At 28.4% G+C, this 18,999-nt stretch overlaps 1 protein-coding gene across 1 annotated transcript; it reads right to left on the minus strand.

The window, feature by feature from the left end:
• Window positions 1–6,659: 6,659 nt before the first annotated feature.
• On the minus strand, window positions 6,660–17,316 carry LOC105252872 (deubiquitinase DESI2). Its single transcript, XM_025415018.1, has 6 exons — window positions 16,947–17,316; window positions 9,429–9,631; window positions 7,909–7,981; window positions 7,755–7,848; window positions 7,538–7,679; window positions 6,660–7,469 (listed from the first exon to the last, which is right to left on the minus strand). Exons 2-6 carry the CDS (start codon window positions 9,552–9,554, stop codon window positions 7,293–7,295), a joined length of 612 nt encoding a protein of 203 aa, XP_025270803.1. The 5' UTR covers window positions 9,555–9,631; window positions 16,947–17,316; the 3' UTR covers window positions 6,660–7,292.
• Window positions 17,317–18,999: the final 1,683 nt, after the last annotated feature.

Raw genomic sequence — 18,999 nt, forward strand, 5'->3', positions numbered from 1 at the left:
CTCGTTATCAAGCCTGCCGCTGGCAAGCAACCGGTGACAAATTGTGAGAAATAAATTAATCATTTTAAGATATATTTATAAGGGTATGCGAATAATTTTCATGGAACAATGAAAATTTTGCAACAATGACGACAAATTTTAAAACAACATCAAACGCGGTATCAATCGGATAAATGTAGTTAAATATATATAATCAAAATTTTTATTATCAGACCAATTAAAAATTATTCGATTTATGTCGTGTTTGATATCATTTTAATCGCAAGAATCTCAATAATTCATTTAAAATTACTTTCATATCGATAAAATAAAAAATAGGAGTTTCAGTTTTTAGTTTATAATATCGTAAATTGCGAATGGATAGAGGAAATGAAGAAGCCGATTGTAAGAGACTTCGGAATTCTTTGATGATAGGTCATTTCGCTCGCTCTCGATTTCGCTGTCACTCTCGCACTTGACAGGTTGTAAAGATAAGCGGACTCGGCTTCCTCGCGAATGTAAACATCTTATAAAGTAAAAACTGAAACGCCTATTTTTTATTTTATCGATATGAAAGTAATTTTAATGAATTATTGAGATTCTTGCGATTAAAATGATATCAAACACGACATAAATCGAATAATTTTTAATTGATCTGATAATAAAAATTTTGATTATATATATTTAACTACATTTATCCGATTGATACCGCGCTTGATGTTGTTTTAAAATTTGTCGTCATTGTCGCAAAATTTTCATTGTTCCATGAAAATTATTCGCATACCCTTATAAATATATCTTAAAATGATTAATTTATTTATTTCTCACAATTTGTCACCGGTTGCTTGCCAGCGGCAGGCTTGATAACGAGATGAACAGTATATGACAGTATATGAATACGTAAGAGCGAGTGAAACAATAACAGAAGGGAGCGAGAGAGAAATAGTATGCCAGACTGCAAGAAAGACTCGGTTTTCGAGTCTTCGTTGCTTGTTCTATTCCTATTTCGCTCACTCTTATTGCCATTTCGCTCCCTCTTATTACCTTCTCGCTTGTTCACATACTTCCGCGTACACTCCGCGACAACGATTCGTTCCGCCTCTAACCAATCAGCCACTGCCATGCTGCCAGCTGATTGGTCACTTCTACGCTCCCCTTGCCCCGCGAGAGAGGGGCCGCGGAACAAATCGTCGCGCAGTGTACACTATATGTATATATATATATATATATATATATATATATATATATATATGTATATATACATCTTATAATCTGCACTCAACAATGTAAATTGCAATAATTCTCCAAATTGAGTAGTATCCATTTGAAAATAATTTCGAAAACTCAAGTCTTCCAACATTAATATAGGTAAAGTAATAAAATAATAAAATCCATTACGGCGACGTTGTTGAAACAATTCAATCACCCAAATCCTTTTTTTTTATAATGCCGCTTTTCTTTCAAAATTTTATTAGCCCAAATTACAATTGCACTAGCTGCTGCTGCAATTGCAACTTTTTGTCAAAGTGTTTCGTAAAGTTTCAATATTATGTTTTTAAATGGTTTTCTCACATTTTCTGTGCCATTGATACAATTTTTGATTATATGACATTTTTGATTATTAAACTCAAAATTTAAATTAAACTGTTAAAAGCTCAACTCTGCAATATTATTTTTAAGTTATAATTTGTTTATGTACTACTGCTGTCTTCCTTAAATGCCCTGTTGACATGTGATCTTGCCGGCCAGTGCTGCTGCAGCTATTCCTTTTCATGAGCAGCAAATATGCTTTAGTGAATTTTGATCACGTGACTGATTTGCTGCTGCTGCATGCTGCGTATAAAAAGACACCTTTACACTGTAACAATGGCTGTGTTCAGCAAAAAAAGCGCTTTGCAACTGTTGTAAAATTCGTAAATCTGATTGGTATAGGCTCTTAATTTTGGCTAAATCTAAGGGCATACACCAATCAGATTCACGAATTTTACAACAGTTGCAAAGCAGCTTATCTTGCTGAACGCAGCCATCAGCCGCATTCAGCAAACTCAACAGTTGGGTAACATTACTAAATTTTCCGATGTAATTCGACGCTGATTGGTCGGACCTGAAAGTAGAAACCAATCATATTCGATTGCTACTTACCGTTAAGTCCGCTTAATGCGACCATTGGTTGTAACATTTTACACTGGTTGAAAAATGCCCAAAGAAAGTAAAGCCCTTTGCATAATGCTAGGCAACAGGCAATAGAAATAGGGAATAAAAACTATTTACTAATAAATATGAGGAACAGAAAATATTCGCCATTAGGAGTAAAGAATAGATACTATTTCTGTTCTTATTGCCTGTTGTCTAGCATTGTGCAAGGGGCTTTACTTTCTTTGGGCATTTTTCAACCAGTGTAAAATGTTACAACCAATGGTCGCATTAAGCGGACTAAGAAGATATATTTCCCTTTTTACCCATTCTAGAATCGTTGCAATCGAATCGAACATTCGTCGTGCGATCGCGTACTAATTATGCACATTTGTATATCGCTGTTTTTAGATCATGAAAGAGAAAATGATATATTTGCACTCTAATGTTGGCTTCACTTTTCAAGCAGTATCAGCAATGGGTGCTTTCCAATTGTTTAACACATCTTAACACAAACATACACAGGAAGGCACAAAGTGTAGCGATGTGCACGACTCAATTGGAACAAAGTTAATGTGCGACTTTCGAGTGGAGGGTTAGGATTCTTCATAACCATGTCCATCTTGATATTTTTTAATCCATGCTGAGGGTGATAGCATCGATATATAAAATGGATTGACCATTGCGTGTAGACAGGCGTCAGCCCGCGGTGAAGAGAGAGATACTACATGCGAGGCCTATGTCTGTCTCTTTTGCTAGTATCTCATTGGTAATTTTGCATAATATTATATAATATATAAATAATATATAAATAAAATATATAAATGCATATTATATTAATATATAAATATGAATGAAAATTTAATCAGTAATATATCTAACCTGCAAATAATATGCAAAAGAGACAATTTTATTTTATTTATTAAATATAATAAAAAAATTAATTGTACAAAAACTCATTAATTTGAATTACTTACTTCAATGATACTTTTAATATTTTTATTGTCCATTTTTGTATTTGTATGGTGTACTTTAATGGTTGTCTTTTAATTAAAAAGGATAAAACGAAAAGAAAATTGCCAACATAATCGCCGTCAGTCTGTAACCGCATATTTCATTTGTCCCTAGAAAACAGAAGGTTACACAAGTTGACTAGTAGCCCTCGAGCTGAGTACGGATGTGTAAAGTTGTGTCGGCAGTTACGGCAATTGGAACGCGACTTGTGTCGCCGTGTGCATAAAAGTGTCTAGGGATATCTCAATTGGAAAGCACCCAATATATGCTCTCTGGGTGTTTACGACAACTAATCGGATCTCTGAACGGACTGACCAGTGGTACTCAGCGATAGACTTCCTAAATTTTCCTAGACTAATCCGGATCAATGTTGTGTCTCTGGAGGAATCGAATTAGATTAACAGTCATCGAAAGAAATTGCGTTCAAGCCGATCGAAAAAATTGTGAAAAACATCATAAGAAAATATGGAAGGTACTTTATTATTCTTTTAATTAATATATATTTATTTATCAAATATGTATTAATAAACAAATGTATTTTACTGGAATAAGATGTTTTCTATAAAATAAGAATAACTCTAAACCTCACTTTATTTTAATTATTAATATAATAAACAATATTAATTTGCAAAATAATACTAAAAATAACAAAATGTATGTATGTAGCAATAACTAAATTTTACCATGAATTTCTTATTTATCTTGTAATTAATTTTTGAAAGTTTATCAATTAAATATGTAATATGTGAAGTTTTTATTCGTTACAATATTACTTAGACTTTTCTTATTTAGAAAACATACATAGAAAATAATAATAAAGTATCTTCTATATTTTCTTATAATGTTTTTCACAATTTTTTCCATCAGCTTGATCGCAATTTCTTTCTGACTGTTAATCTAATTCGATTACTCCAGAGACGCATCATTGATCTGGATTAGTCTAGGGAAATTTAGGAAGTCTATCGCTGAGTACCATTGCATCACGGATCCGATTAGTTGTCGTAAACACTCTCTTGTAGTGTTCTGATCATAGACATAGGCCGGTATTCATAGTCCGATTTTATATTTAAGATTGTCTTAAGTCTGCTTCGAGGTTAATTTAAGACCTCCTTCAACCAATCAAATAGCTGCGTAGCATTTCAAGCTCGAACTTAAGACGATCTCAAATATAAGATCGGACTATGAATACCGGCCTAAATATAGACCGAGCATCCATTGTATATAAGCGTTAAGCATACGAAAAGAAAGACAAAAGATGTAAGATGAGTTTCTTTCTCTTTTTAATGCCGGAGAAGTCGGGAGCACTTCTCATCTCCTCGCCCCTCCATGACGAACCGGCGCGAGGAGATATGGAGAAGTGCTCCTCTCCGGCATTGAAAAGAGAAAGAAACTCATCTTACATCTTTTATCTTTCTTTTCATATGCTTAACGCTTAAAGGTGCGGCCTCATTGACGCTAAAAAGTAGCGTCAACCATTGGTTGAACAAAGAGGTAAGTATACTTACCTCTTTGTTCAACCAATGGTTGACGCTACTTTTTAGCGTCAATGAGGCCGCACCTTAAGACGTCTTTAGATGGAAGCGTTTAGCGTCAAGCGTTGAGCGTCAAAAACACGTGCGCAGCACCCTTGCGCATAATTCTAAACAGGCAGATTCCAGCATCTTGACGCTAATACAATGTTTAGTAATAAAAATTTAATAGATACCGTAGAGATAAGTAGATTGTATATTCTTCATAGAAAATGTATTAATATATATAATATATAATAGATATTATTATACAATATATATTATAGAATTGCGCGATTAGCAACGTAGTACAACATAACCAAACATAGAAGGAATAATTGGCATAAGTATGTCTTCTAAACATATATTATTACAACATGAATATTATTTATTACAATATATTCTTTGTATAAGATATAACGTGTGGAGTGTGCACGTTGAAAATCAATAAAAACAATATTTTTAATCACGAATGCATGAAACATTGGCATAGGCACACTGCGCTTGTCACACTTTTCGACGCTTTAACGCTCGATGCTCAGACGCTCCCATGTAAAGGCACCTTTAAGGTGCAATTTCATTGACGCTAAAAAGCGTCAATGAAATTGCACCTTTATACAATGGATGCTCGGTCTATACTTACTATGTCTATGGTTCCAATATTCACTAATTTACGTCACGTATACTATAGATTTTCAGTATTGGCAGTTTATGTCGGAACCATTGAACTATATAACATACTGGAAGCCGCGCTACCATAGAAAGTGGCCGATCCAGCCTGTTAGACAAGGAGGCGCTAAAAGATGATGCGTTCTTTGTTTCTCTAATTCTTCTCGTATTACAATCGATTCGTCTAAAGTTCTCACACCATAGTAGATAAAACAAAACTGTATGTATGTACTATCTTAAAATATATTTTGCCTCTGCATTGATTGATCAGATTAAATGTGCAATCAATTCATATTTTGTATTACAAAAATTTGAACAAATACGTATTATTTGAACAAATACGTATTACATTGCACATGCTACATTTCTTTAGACTAATGTTTTCAGCTCAGGTAATATGTAAGACAAGGACAGCATGACAACTTAGCATCTGTCTCTCTCGGCTCGGGAATAATAAACAAAACGTATCTTTGCGCGGCTTCCAGTATGTTATATAGTTCAATGGTCGGAACGCACATGGACGTAAGAAATACTGGACAGAGTGTATTGTTGCGGGGGTGAAGCTCAAAGGGTGAGGGGAAAGAAATGTCTACTGCAACGGAATATGAGGCATGTAAGATGGCGACGGATATTAATTTCACGAAGTGTGATATTTTTGAATTTCTTAATATTCAAAAATGATTCGGAATAACACAGCGATTTCAGATGATAGATGATTTCACGGAATCTCTCATATTTTATTCGATTTACGTCCGTGCGACGTGAAAATAGATCTAAATCTGATGCATCTAAGATGGCCGCAACAATAAACCCCTTACCCCTCAGATTTCACTCCCCTCGTCTAAAAGAGTACTTTATGCTCTGTCCAGTATTTCTTACATCATGGGAACGCAATCTTTATACGTATATAGTATAGCTACTTACATTGTCAATACAGGTTGTCACTTTCCACATGCATAGTAAACATAATGTACATAACGAACATAACGCTCTATATAGCCTCAACTCTAATATAGATAATAATATAGATCTGCTATTAACCTATTATATCGATTTGTTTTTGATTGAATTTATAGACTAAGAACAGATGAGAAAATACGTATGTATTACAAACTTGAATATGGAAATTTCATGTGATATTATTAACTTCAATTACTTATAATAAAAAAAACATTAACATTATCCTAGTAGAATTTCCGATTCTAATTCATTTTCAGAATATGCTATTTAAAATATTTACAATAAAACATTCTATACAAGATATAAAATCTATACATGTATGTGTGTATGTATATATATATATATATATATATATATATATATATATATATATACATACACACACACACACACATACATACACACATGTATAGATGTGTATACACACACACACACACACATGTATAGATGTGTGTATACCCACACACAAATTATAGAAAGTAATTAGATCATTAAACATTATTGCATATTTCTTACATATAATTTATACACACACACACACATTTATATATGACGTTCATTCATCATACTTTAAAACTTATTAGTGCTTTACAGCTTCAAATATGAAATAAAAACTTTTGTAAAAAAATTAATTTTAGTAATTATTCTTTTCTAGTATAACAAGTTTTGTTTTCATTAACATACAAGTTCCTTGTGTTATAATTTGAATTTATATGTAATCTATTCATTATGTAACTATAGTATCTTGACTGTATTATTCAACAAAGAACACATGCGACATTGCAGATTGCCATCTTAGGAGATGTGTTGCAACAAAGGCAATCTTTTTAGTACTAATTGTTAGCAGTCGCATTCAAGTGTACAATATCAAATTTGTACCTTGCTTTGACGGTTTAGTTTCTTAGATTTTCAAATCTTGGCAAAGTCATAGCTCTAATTAATATTTTTTCCATCCATATTTAATATTACCTAGAATGTATAACTTCTATGGTATTTTAGACCGTGCATTTTAACGATATTAACTAAATGTTACAATGAAGTATCCGATGGTGGTGTACTTTCGTGATGACTAATTTGACTGAGAGAATGTTGCAAAGCATCAGGCGTTAGCCATTCCTTTGGTAAACAACGTTGTAGAAAGGGTACACATGAACTGAAATATGCTAAACGATTTACCCAACCAGGTATTTCCTGTCCACATAGAATCTGAAATATATTGATTTTCATTATATTGTTTATACTATATATCTATGTTGTTAAGAAAAATAATATACCAGTGTAAACTGACTGCTGAAATGATTACAATTTTTATTCATCAAATGGTAACGGTCCCCTCTAAAATCTTTACCTAACTCTGTAATAATTCTTGAAACATCTTCTTCTGTGAAATCTGTATATCCAATATGAACAGATTGTCTATAACATAACCATATAATACACTACAGATTTTAATTTTAAAGAGTATCTTTATATAAAAAATAAAAATTGTACCTATATCTAAATTGTTCGCCTAATTCTTCGGCTACCCTTGGTGTGATTTCAAAAATACCACTTCTTGGTTGAGCATGACCACCATATGCATATTCTATAGCAGAAATACATTTCAAATTCCTATTTCATAATTGATAATTTTTCAAATATATACCTGTTCCATATATTTCCACTCCTGAATGAAATACACCAAGACCAATAGGTGTAGTATATTCATTTATCCAGTACTGAAATAGAACATCGAGAACATATATATATACAGGGTGTCGCGGTTATCTTCCGTCATCTTTCAAAGACAGATTCCTGGGATCATTTGAAGACGATTTTTCCTCAGCGAAAATGTCAATGAAGGCCATCATTTTTTGCATGTTCCTGATTTTTGTCATCATATATCTTTGCAATTAAGTCTTAAATTAAAATTCCACTAAAGTAAACTCTATTTAAAATTAATCAACAAATGTGGTTTTGTTAATATTTTATTTCTACAAAGCTTAGTTTACGAAAAACCCCTTATTTCCAATCACTTATAATTCGAAAATTATTAGTGCCTCGACATCTTCGTTGAGGAAAAATCTTCAGATGATTCCAGGAATCTGTCTTTGAAAGATGACAGAAGATAATTGGGACATCCTGTATGTATATATATATATAATTCAGATATATATATATATATATATATATATATATACATATATATATATATACACAGAGTGTTCTTAAAAGGTCTTGTCAAACTTTAACCATAGATGCTACGTATCAAAATAAAGCAAATATCCATATAAACATTGATCCGGAAATGCCCCCTTTCTGAGATAATACAGGGTGAAGTCACGTATCTTCATAGGCCTATTTGGCTCAATAACTGTAGTAATGATTTGCATTAGATAAGCTCTTGCTATAAGATATTGCTTTGTTTTGATCTGTGGTCCACAGATTCTGACAGTAAAGAAGTTTACTGTACGTATTACGTTAAGTACGTGCTCACTATTGCTGCTCATGATAGCCACTTTGAACATCTTATCTGCAAATCATTACTACAGTGATTGAACCAAATAGACCTAAGATACGTGACTTCAGCCTGTGTTATCTCAGAAGGGCGGCATTTCCGGATCCATGTTTATATGAACATTTTGCTTTGTTTTGATACGTAGCATCTATTGTTAAAGTTTGACGAGACCTTTCAGGAATACCCATATATATATATATATATATATATATATATATATATATATATATATATAAGGGTGGCTCTCATGACTAGAAGCGCATGCCACCATCATATTTCAAAGTCTATCCACCGCTCCCTTCTCACTCACTGCTTCGCCGTGCGCTATCAAGATACAGTGAGACCGCCTTCGCTGCTACACGCTTCTAGCCACGCATTGGTCGATCTTTTTTAATTAAAATCTCGAAATTTTACGTGGTTTTTGTAAAATAATAAAAGATTTTTTAGTTCAGTTTAACGAGATCTATTTATGGCTTTACTTTGTCCCGAGATACCGAACAGCCTGTGTATGTATGCGTGTGTGTGTGTGTATGTGTGTATATATATATATATATATATATATATATATATATATATATAAACTAAATTTATAAAAATTAATAAGTAATAACAATAAATAATTCTTAATAATATTTATTTGTTGTAATATGTTGAAAATGATAGCTTACCATATCATAAACATTAAGAATGATTGGCTCACGTGCCATTTTTGGAATCAATTCCTCACTATCTTGTGGATAACCCAAACAACTGGGAAAAGAGAGATTACAATTAAGGCCTGAAGAAAACATCATTGAAGGATCTTTGTAATCCACAGAATATAGTTGATTATTAATATCCTCTCTCTTTTTTTATTTCTTTAATACACCTCCTAACAAATAAATACAATCATATTATTTCATAAAACTTCTAAATATAAAAGATTATAATTATCAAATTAAAATTTATTAAATATTTACATAAATAAAAAAAAATTATATATTTTGTTTTGTTTTGTGTTAATAAATGAAAAATATTGTAAAATAATTTTTTTAATTTTTACATATTTTGAATAGGACATTAAAGAAATATAATATATAATATATAATATCATATATTTAAATATATATTTACATTATTAGGTATATAAAATATTATATTAAATATTACATATACTATACACATACACACAGATATATATATATATATATATATATATATATATATATATATATATATACAGGGTGAGGCATCTAAAACAGGCCACCTGAATAACTCCGTTGGTAAGCCGAATACAAAAAAATTGTTCAGACAAAAGTTGTATGATTTCAAGGGGGACATATGATGGTGTCATTAGTTTAATCTTGAAGAGCCACCTGAAGGACACGCGAAGGTCAGCTCCAACTTTTTAAATGGGACACCCTATATGCTTTTGCATATTCTTGTAGCTCATCTCAAGAGCTTTCCAAAACACTATAATTAAGTTAGTTTTCATTAAGTACTTTCCAAGTTATGAGGCTTGAAATCATTTTTTAATTTTACATAAACCGTAAAATATCTTGTAAAATATTCATTTTTCGATTATTTTACCTTAATACTTTTATGTACAAAATAATGAGAAAAATCAATTGGTGTAAAGAAAACTCATAGTTGTTTCGAAAAAAAAAATGTAATTTGCAATTAACAATTACATATTTTTTCTTAAAAATAACTATGTCTTTTCTTTACACCAATTGATTCCTCTCATTATTTTGTACATAAAAGTATTAAGGTAAAATAATCGAAAAATGAATATTTTACAAGATATTTTACGGTTTATGTAAAATTAAAAAATGATTTCAAGCCTCATAACTTGGAAAGTACTTAATGAAAACTAACTTAATTATAGTGTTTTGGAAAGCTCTTGAGATGAGCTACAAGAATATGCAAAAGCATATAGGGTGTCCCATTTAAAAAGTTGGAGCTGACCTTCGCGTGTCCTTCAGGTGGCTCTTCAAGATCAAACTAATAACACCATCTTATGTCCCCCTTGAAACCATACGACTTTTGTCTAAAACTTTTTTCAAAATAATCGACTCCAATCGAGATATTATCTTGTCTCAAGATAAATGCCCCACCCTGTATATATATATATATATATATATATATATATATATATGTATGTATAATATAAAAAGTTTATGTAAATATATATATATATATATATATATATATATATATATGTAAAAATTAGGATCAAATGTAAACGATATGTTAATAGGTTGAATAAGTAAAGCTAAGAAAAAGTTCATATAAACTTATATCCGAAAATGCTTTATTAAATAATTATAATCTTTCAAAGATTAGTAGCCAATTTTGTTTTTGTATTAGAAACTTTATTAAAGTTTCTAATACAGACAAAAGTTACATACATACAAAGTTTCTAATACATACTAAACAGAAACTTATTAGAAACTTTATTAAAGTTTCTAATAAGCTTCTGTGAAAAACTTTATTAAAGTTTCTAATAAGCTTCTGTGTTTCTAATATAGCCTTAGGCTGTGTTTACATCATGTATACTATAGATTTTTAGTACTGGTAGTTTATATCAAAACGCAACTTAAATAGACTTGCTGACTTGGAAACAAATAACTTTCAGTTATTATTTACATGTCTTAATGTATAGAATCTATAGATTTCTATCACATTTATTTCTATTAGATTTTAATATGTTTAATAATATAATTTTAATTTAAATTATTGTGAATTTATTTTTACAATTACAGTGAATAACTGTTTTTTCTGAATAATATGCATAATATTGTTAGCAATTCTGCCTAACAAGAGTTATAAATACAATTTTACTCGCTTATTTTTGAACATTTAATTTTGAAAATTTAACTCTTTAATAAAGCACTTTTAAATATAAGTTTATAGAAACTTTCTTTATTTATTTCCATTAACATATAAAATTTAATTCTGCTCTTTATGGATATCTGATATATTATATTTTAATTATTTACATATAAATTATAATTATAAGTAAATTCATTATAATTATAAAATTAATTATAAGATAAATATATTAAAATCATGTATGAATATATTATTATGTAATTTAATTATTATATGTAAACATATTTAATATTATATACATTTTATTATTATATATTTTTATATTATTTTAATTATTATATGTATATTTAAAATGTAATATTAAGATGTTTTCTATATATATTTTTCATTATATTTCTTTAACTCAAATCAATTAACCAACCAAATCAGTTTTGAAATCAACTTTTCTTTAACAAAAATATCAAATTAACATTTTATTTTCTATTGTAGTTTTCTAATCTTCAGTATCGTATATTTTTATAGTTTAAATTTTATTAAATCTTATTTAAAATTAGTTATAAAAAATAATAAATCTTTAATCTATTTATTGCATACTTTATAGTCTTTAATTTATAAAAACGTTTTTCTTCCAATCACTTAAAAATTATTAATGCGTTGATATTTTTTAAGGAAAAATTAATATCAAAATTAATTAAAAAATATATCGTTAAAAAATGATGCATAAAAAATAGGATATTCTGCATAAATATTCTGAATATAATACAGAAGTATAATATCCCAGGTAGCAAGTACACGTCATTTTGACACGTCATTTTCCAAACTGGTCATTTATGGTCAAGTGTCATCAAAATGACTAATTTGCTACATGACTTTATATTGACGTCTTGATATAACATTATTTTGACGTCATATTTCAATCATGAACTGACAATTATTATATTATTGATGTGATTAGTTAGTACATCGATTCTATAAAAAAATCTTTAAAAATTTTTTATATAAAATGACTTTCGCGATCAGACTTTAACAATTTTTCTTTCAAGATATGCATTTATCTGTGCACGACTCATGTTGCTTAACCACTCAAGTATTCATTAAATTAGTGCACAGTGAAAATATTAGCTATATCAATTGAGTGCAATTAAAGTATCGAAAAATATATTTTTTTTATAATACAGTTGATTGGTAAAATATATTTTTATAAAGGCAACGAAAGATATTATTTGTTAAAATTTTACATGATATTAGATATAAGTTTTTATTTATGTTTAAAATAATAATAACAAATATAAAACTTATGACCTATTTTCTTACCATATTTGCGTTTTCCAGCGTTTTCGAATAAAGCAGTTTAACCGATCTAGATTCTTCTGAAGAATAGAATAGCTGTAATTGTTCAATGATGCTCTCAAATAGGTTAATCTGCTTTATTTGACAATGCTATTAAATACATTATTATGCTAAGAAAAAGATGTCAAAATACATTTTACGACGTCAAAATGTGGTACATGTCATGACGTTAAGAATCTATGACATACGTCACTTTTACGTCATAAAAATGTCAATTCGTGATGTCAAGAATAGTCAGTGAATGACCAATTTGAAACGTCAAAATGACGTATGCTTGCTACCTGGGAAGATCTAGTAAATAAAAAGCAATATTGATAGTTCGCAATTTTGAACTGCAACAAAATGGCATAAATAGTGTCCACATTAAAAACTTATGTTTCGTTGATAAAATCTGCTGATAATAGAACATATTGTCAACATAACAACTTAATAGTAGCAGAAATTGAGCAATCTGCCAATATAGATTTATTAATGTTATCAATGTACCATTGACAAACTTATTATATTTATTTATTGTATTTTTGCTAGCATTCTGTCAACACATACACACACATATACAACATATGATAGGTCTTGCATCGATTCTTTATATATGTCTTTTTGTTAATAAAATTAAATATCTTAAAAAAATAATGTTAAACTATTGCTATCATTTTAAAGATTGCTATCAATTTAAAAAATATTTATTAAAAGTATATTAGAACATGTTTAAACATATTTAAAATATATCATTTTTGTACTAATGCTAAACTAATTACAATTATTTAACAATAAGAATAGTTAAAAATTTCTCTATTATTCTTTTTTCTTCAAATAATTTTTTGATACAGATATAATAATATGCAGACACAAATTATTTATACAATTAATATTTTGTTTCATATATTAACATACTGAAGAAAATAACAATTATAAATATGTTTGGAATAAAATTGAAAAAAAAAACATATTTTTGATTAAATATAGTTTTTTTAACATAATTAATTTTTATATTAATAATAATATATTTTCATATAAATATATTTTTCATTAATATATTTTATAAATTAATATTTTATATATATATATATATATATATATATATATATATATATATAAGTATAATTCTCCAAAAAATATTAATTAACTCAGTCTTCTATTTTATTTTTCTAATAGACATAATTATTGATTTTCTTTTGTAAACAGCAAATTGTAAACTCAAAATAAATTTTCAATTCAAGGTAATTTTTTTTAGATTTATATCTACTTGAAATTTGATGAAAATAATAGAATTTAATAACAAAATAATTTTGATTAATAATGACTTGCTAATTATTCATTCATATCTATTTTCTTAAATGTTTTTCTTACATTATTGAAATTAATATTTATTATATTGATAACATTTACACATAAAGGTTATATTAAATAAGTAAATTAAATATTGATACATGAAATTATATATGATACATCTTGTATATAAAAATACCTTATTTAAATCATTTTTAATTCAGAATATATCATTACAAAAAAGAATTAGTTAACAATAAAAAGATTTTATATTGTAATAAAAAATATGTTATATAAATTAATCAGTTATATGTATCTCAAGGCAAGATAAATTAGTTATAAATGGATTATGTCTTTTATGAATAAAATTATAGATAAGTTTTTCCAATAAAATACTTTGCTTTTGTTAAAATAAAAATAATCAGAAGATAACTTCTTCTCTATAAGTAATATAGATATATTTAATAGTATATCTTTAATATATTTGTCTAAATTTATAGTTAAACATAAATTAGTTACATTAATGCATAAAATATAATTAAAAATATAAATAGATTTCTATACATCTAAATATTATTTAAACAGAAAATATATTTATTTCAGATAATATATATCTACCAATTTTATATTAATATTATACTAAGTTTATTAATTTTATTATACTAATTTTATTATACTAAGTTTATTAATTTTATTAATATAAAACTTTTATTAATATTATACCAAATTTTTTACATATTTTAAATAAGTATAAAACTTTTTTTGATTATAACATAACTGATTAATTTATATAGGGTGTCCTATTTTAATGTCCCACCCCAAATAACTTTCTTATTTTTAATTTTAGAAAAAAATGTTTCCGAAGTTACAAAAGTTGTATGGTTTCGAGGGAGACATAAGATGATACCATTGGTTTGACCTTGAAGAGTTATTTAAAGGTCACATGAAGGTTACCTTTCTTAAATGGAACCTACATTTTCTCATTACATATTCTTGTAGCTTATCTCGAGAGCTTTCCAAAACACTATAATAAAATATTTTTTCATTGAGTATTTTTCGAGTTATGAGGCTTGAAATCATTTCTTAATTTTACATAAACCGTAAAATATCTTGTGAAATATTCATTTTTCGATTATCTTACCTTAATAATTTTATGTACAAAATAATGAGAGGAATCAATTGGTGTAAAGAAAAAACAACACATTACAGTTGTTTTTAAGAAAAAAATATGTAATTTGCAATTAACAATTACATATTTTTTCTTTGAAACAACTATGTGTTTTTTTTACACCAATTGATTTCTCTCATTATTTTGTACATAAAAGTATTAAGGCAAGATAATCGAAAAATGAATATTTTACTAGATATATTACAGTTTATGTAAAATTAAGAAATGATTTCAAGCCTCATAACTCGAAAAGTACTCAACGAAAAAATATTTTATTTTAGTGTTTTGGAAAGCTCTCAAGATAAGCTATAAGAATATGTAATGAGAAAATGTAGGTTCCATTTAAGAAATTGAAGGTGACCTTAATGTGACTTCCAAATAATTCTTCAAGGTCAAACCAATGATACCATCTTATGTCCCCCTCGAAACCATACAACTTTTGTCTGAAACATCTTTTTCTAAAATTAAAAATAAGAAAGTTATTTGGGGTGGGACATTAAAATGGGACACCCTGTATAACATATTTTTTGTAAAATAAAATCTTTTTATCATTAACTAATTTTTTTTGTAATGATATATCCTCAACTGAAAATGATTTAAATAAGGTATTTTTTATATATAAGATGTATTATATATAATATGTATCAATATAATACGTAATATAAATATATGAACTAACATGGAACTTATCTGGTTTTCTGAAAATAAATATGAAATAAATATAAAATAAATATTTTTAATTTATATATTATTATATATTATATATTTTAGAATAAATTAAACATTAATTATATAGCTGTCCTTATTAAATAACTTGTTTAATTGATATTTTCTATATTATTTTATCCAAAAAAATTATATAACACAAATATATAAGGATAAATATGATAAAATATGATATTTGTGTAGATATAAAACAGAATCAACTAGCACACATAATATTTTGTAATTAATTATTAAATTTATCCTCTTTTAATATTATATTATATTACTTTTATTCAATTTATTTCTTTTTTTATTTCAATATTTTAATATTGTATTACTCATACAGCACAGACCATTGTTACATTGCAGCAATATTGTAACAATATTGCGATGTTGCTGCAATGTAACAACAATGATCTGTGCTGTATGGGTAGTAGTCTTTTCGTTACTATTAAGTATTGCATATTATTTTGATACAATCATCTTTAATAACTGGAAAAATTTATTAATTTTTATATTTGTAATATATGAGAATATTCTTCGTATATATTAGAAATGATCTTCGAAATATATTAAATGCAAATGTCACATTTAAATAATTATTTACTTTAATATATATATAGAAATAAGAAATAATACATTATTTTTTAATAATAAAATTATAAATTCGTTGAAATTAGTGCTTTATGTTTTATATTTAAGATATTGACAGCTTGTCAAACGATAATAGTTTGTGTTTTCTACTATGAGATTAAATCATACACAAACAAACTATTATTAAAAAATTTCTTAAATACTTTCTTAATGATTATATATATATATATATATATATATATATATATATATATATACTTCTGTGAAATTATTAAATGCCACTTACTCTTTACTTAATTTTTTGTCTTAAAGAAAAACGATTTGTCCGTTTTATTTTCTACACTTTCTACACTTAAATTACTTGCTCGCTCACTCATCGATACATGATATATCCATTTTATTTTAATTGAAAGTTCTAAAAAGTGCAAGCAAAGAGAGCTATCCAATAGAATATTCCACTTGAAAGTCACATTAAACCGGTATCAGATTATCCAAGAAAGATTATTGAAACTAAAGGTTGAAGATCGGATGTCGTTCAATCGTTTGATCATATCATGATTATGATTTGTATTATATCTTGTAAAATTACATTTAGGAAGAAATTGCGCTATCCTTGCTTGTACATTTAGTGTCACCATGCTTTTACACATCGACTTAATAATATATAGACGTAGCACTAGCAGCCAATGAGCACAGGCATAAGGGCCAGTATTCATATTCCGTCCTTAGAACTCCTGCACACAGGACGCGGCAACGCATGGCTCGTTTATAAAAGTTATAAGGCCATTCTACAATGGCCGTAGCATAAGGTTGTAAGGCGTAAGACTCAAGAAATTGACCAATCACAGTCAAGTATTAAGAGAATACTCGATTGTGATTGATCAATTTTTTGAGTCTTTCGCCTTACAACCTTCCCTGCCGAAAATGGTCGATTAAAACCGATTAAAATAAAAAGTAATTCGAATCGATCGGGATTTCTGCACCAAAAATACGGTATTAAAATCGATTGAAAATAGCCTGCCGAAAATTGTTGATTAAAACCGATTAAAACAAAAAGTAATTTGAATCGATCGATTTCTGTATCAAAAACGGTAGAGAACCTCTAAGAGAGAGAATGGACAACTGATCAAGCTTTTTCATGATTGGCTGGCAGAAAATGTATCAATTTTAGCTATTGCGACGCCAATGCAAAATATGATACACACAAATAGGTTAATATATATGTGTCATGTGTGTCCTATTTGTGTGTCATCATATTTTGCATTGGCGTCGCAATAGCTAAAATTGATACATTTTCTGCCAGCCAATCATGAAAAAGCTTGATCACATGTCACATGATCAGTTGTCCATTCTCTCTCCTAGAGGTTCTCTAAAAAACGGTATTAAAGCGGATTGAAACCCTAACAGCACAGATACTGAGAATGTTCGGAGAATATCGCAAAAGTACAATGCATATATTCTCAGAACATTCGAGATACATAGTATGATCAGAGAGAAGACTGAGAGGGGTCACGCTGCCCTTTTTCAGGGAATGCTTTTTACCCGCCATAAAATGGCGCTAACTGGATCCATTTTACGACCAGCGGTACTACATGGCCGGATCCACTTTTCGCTGCCACGGTAAAACGACCGATTGGTTCATGTCCGTACTAGATCCATAATTGTGGATCTTAAAAGTATGAAACATCATACATTTATTAATTTTTATTACATATTATTAACAGCGCGTGATCTTTTTTCACTTTAGCATATATTATATAGTAATATATATGTATATGCGTGTATAATATATATAAAATTAAAATGCTTATAATATATATAAAATTAAAATGCTTATTTTATTTCACATAAAATTTAATGTTTTAATAATTTCAATAAAAGTATTTTAATAAAATATATATGTGTATATTACTACAATAATAAATATTACCAAAATGAAAAAAAGATCATATGCAATAATGGGTGTGTTTCGGGGTCGCATCGCTACAGTAGCGCTACAGCTTTTTTGCTACAATTGTAGCAGAAAAAAATGGCGACCGCTACAATTGTAGCAGAAAGTCCTGAAACGTACTTTTATAGCGCTACCCAGACAGCACAAAAAGGCCAAAAGATGTCTTAAAGATGTCTAGAGGACTTTCTAGAAGACGTTTTTAAGTCGTTTTTTAGATGTTTTTTGGACATGTGTGTTGTCTGGGTACTATAGCGCTTTAATAACGTGAAACACGCTTATGTAGCGAGTAGATGTAGTAGGCCGGTTCTAACCCAGGTCCTCTGAGGGAGGTGAGGTGCGAGGGGATCTCAGCGGAGCGGGGGTATGACGTCACGCGGAGGTTGGGGGG

Source organism: Camponotus floridanus, unplaced genomic scaffold (assembly GCF_003227725.1).
Source record: "Camponotus floridanus strain SB8 unplaced genomic scaffold, Cflo_v7.5 scaffold93, whole genome shotgun sequence".
NCBI lineage: Eukaryota > Metazoa > Arthropoda > Insecta > Hymenoptera > Formicidae > Camponotus > Camponotus floridanus.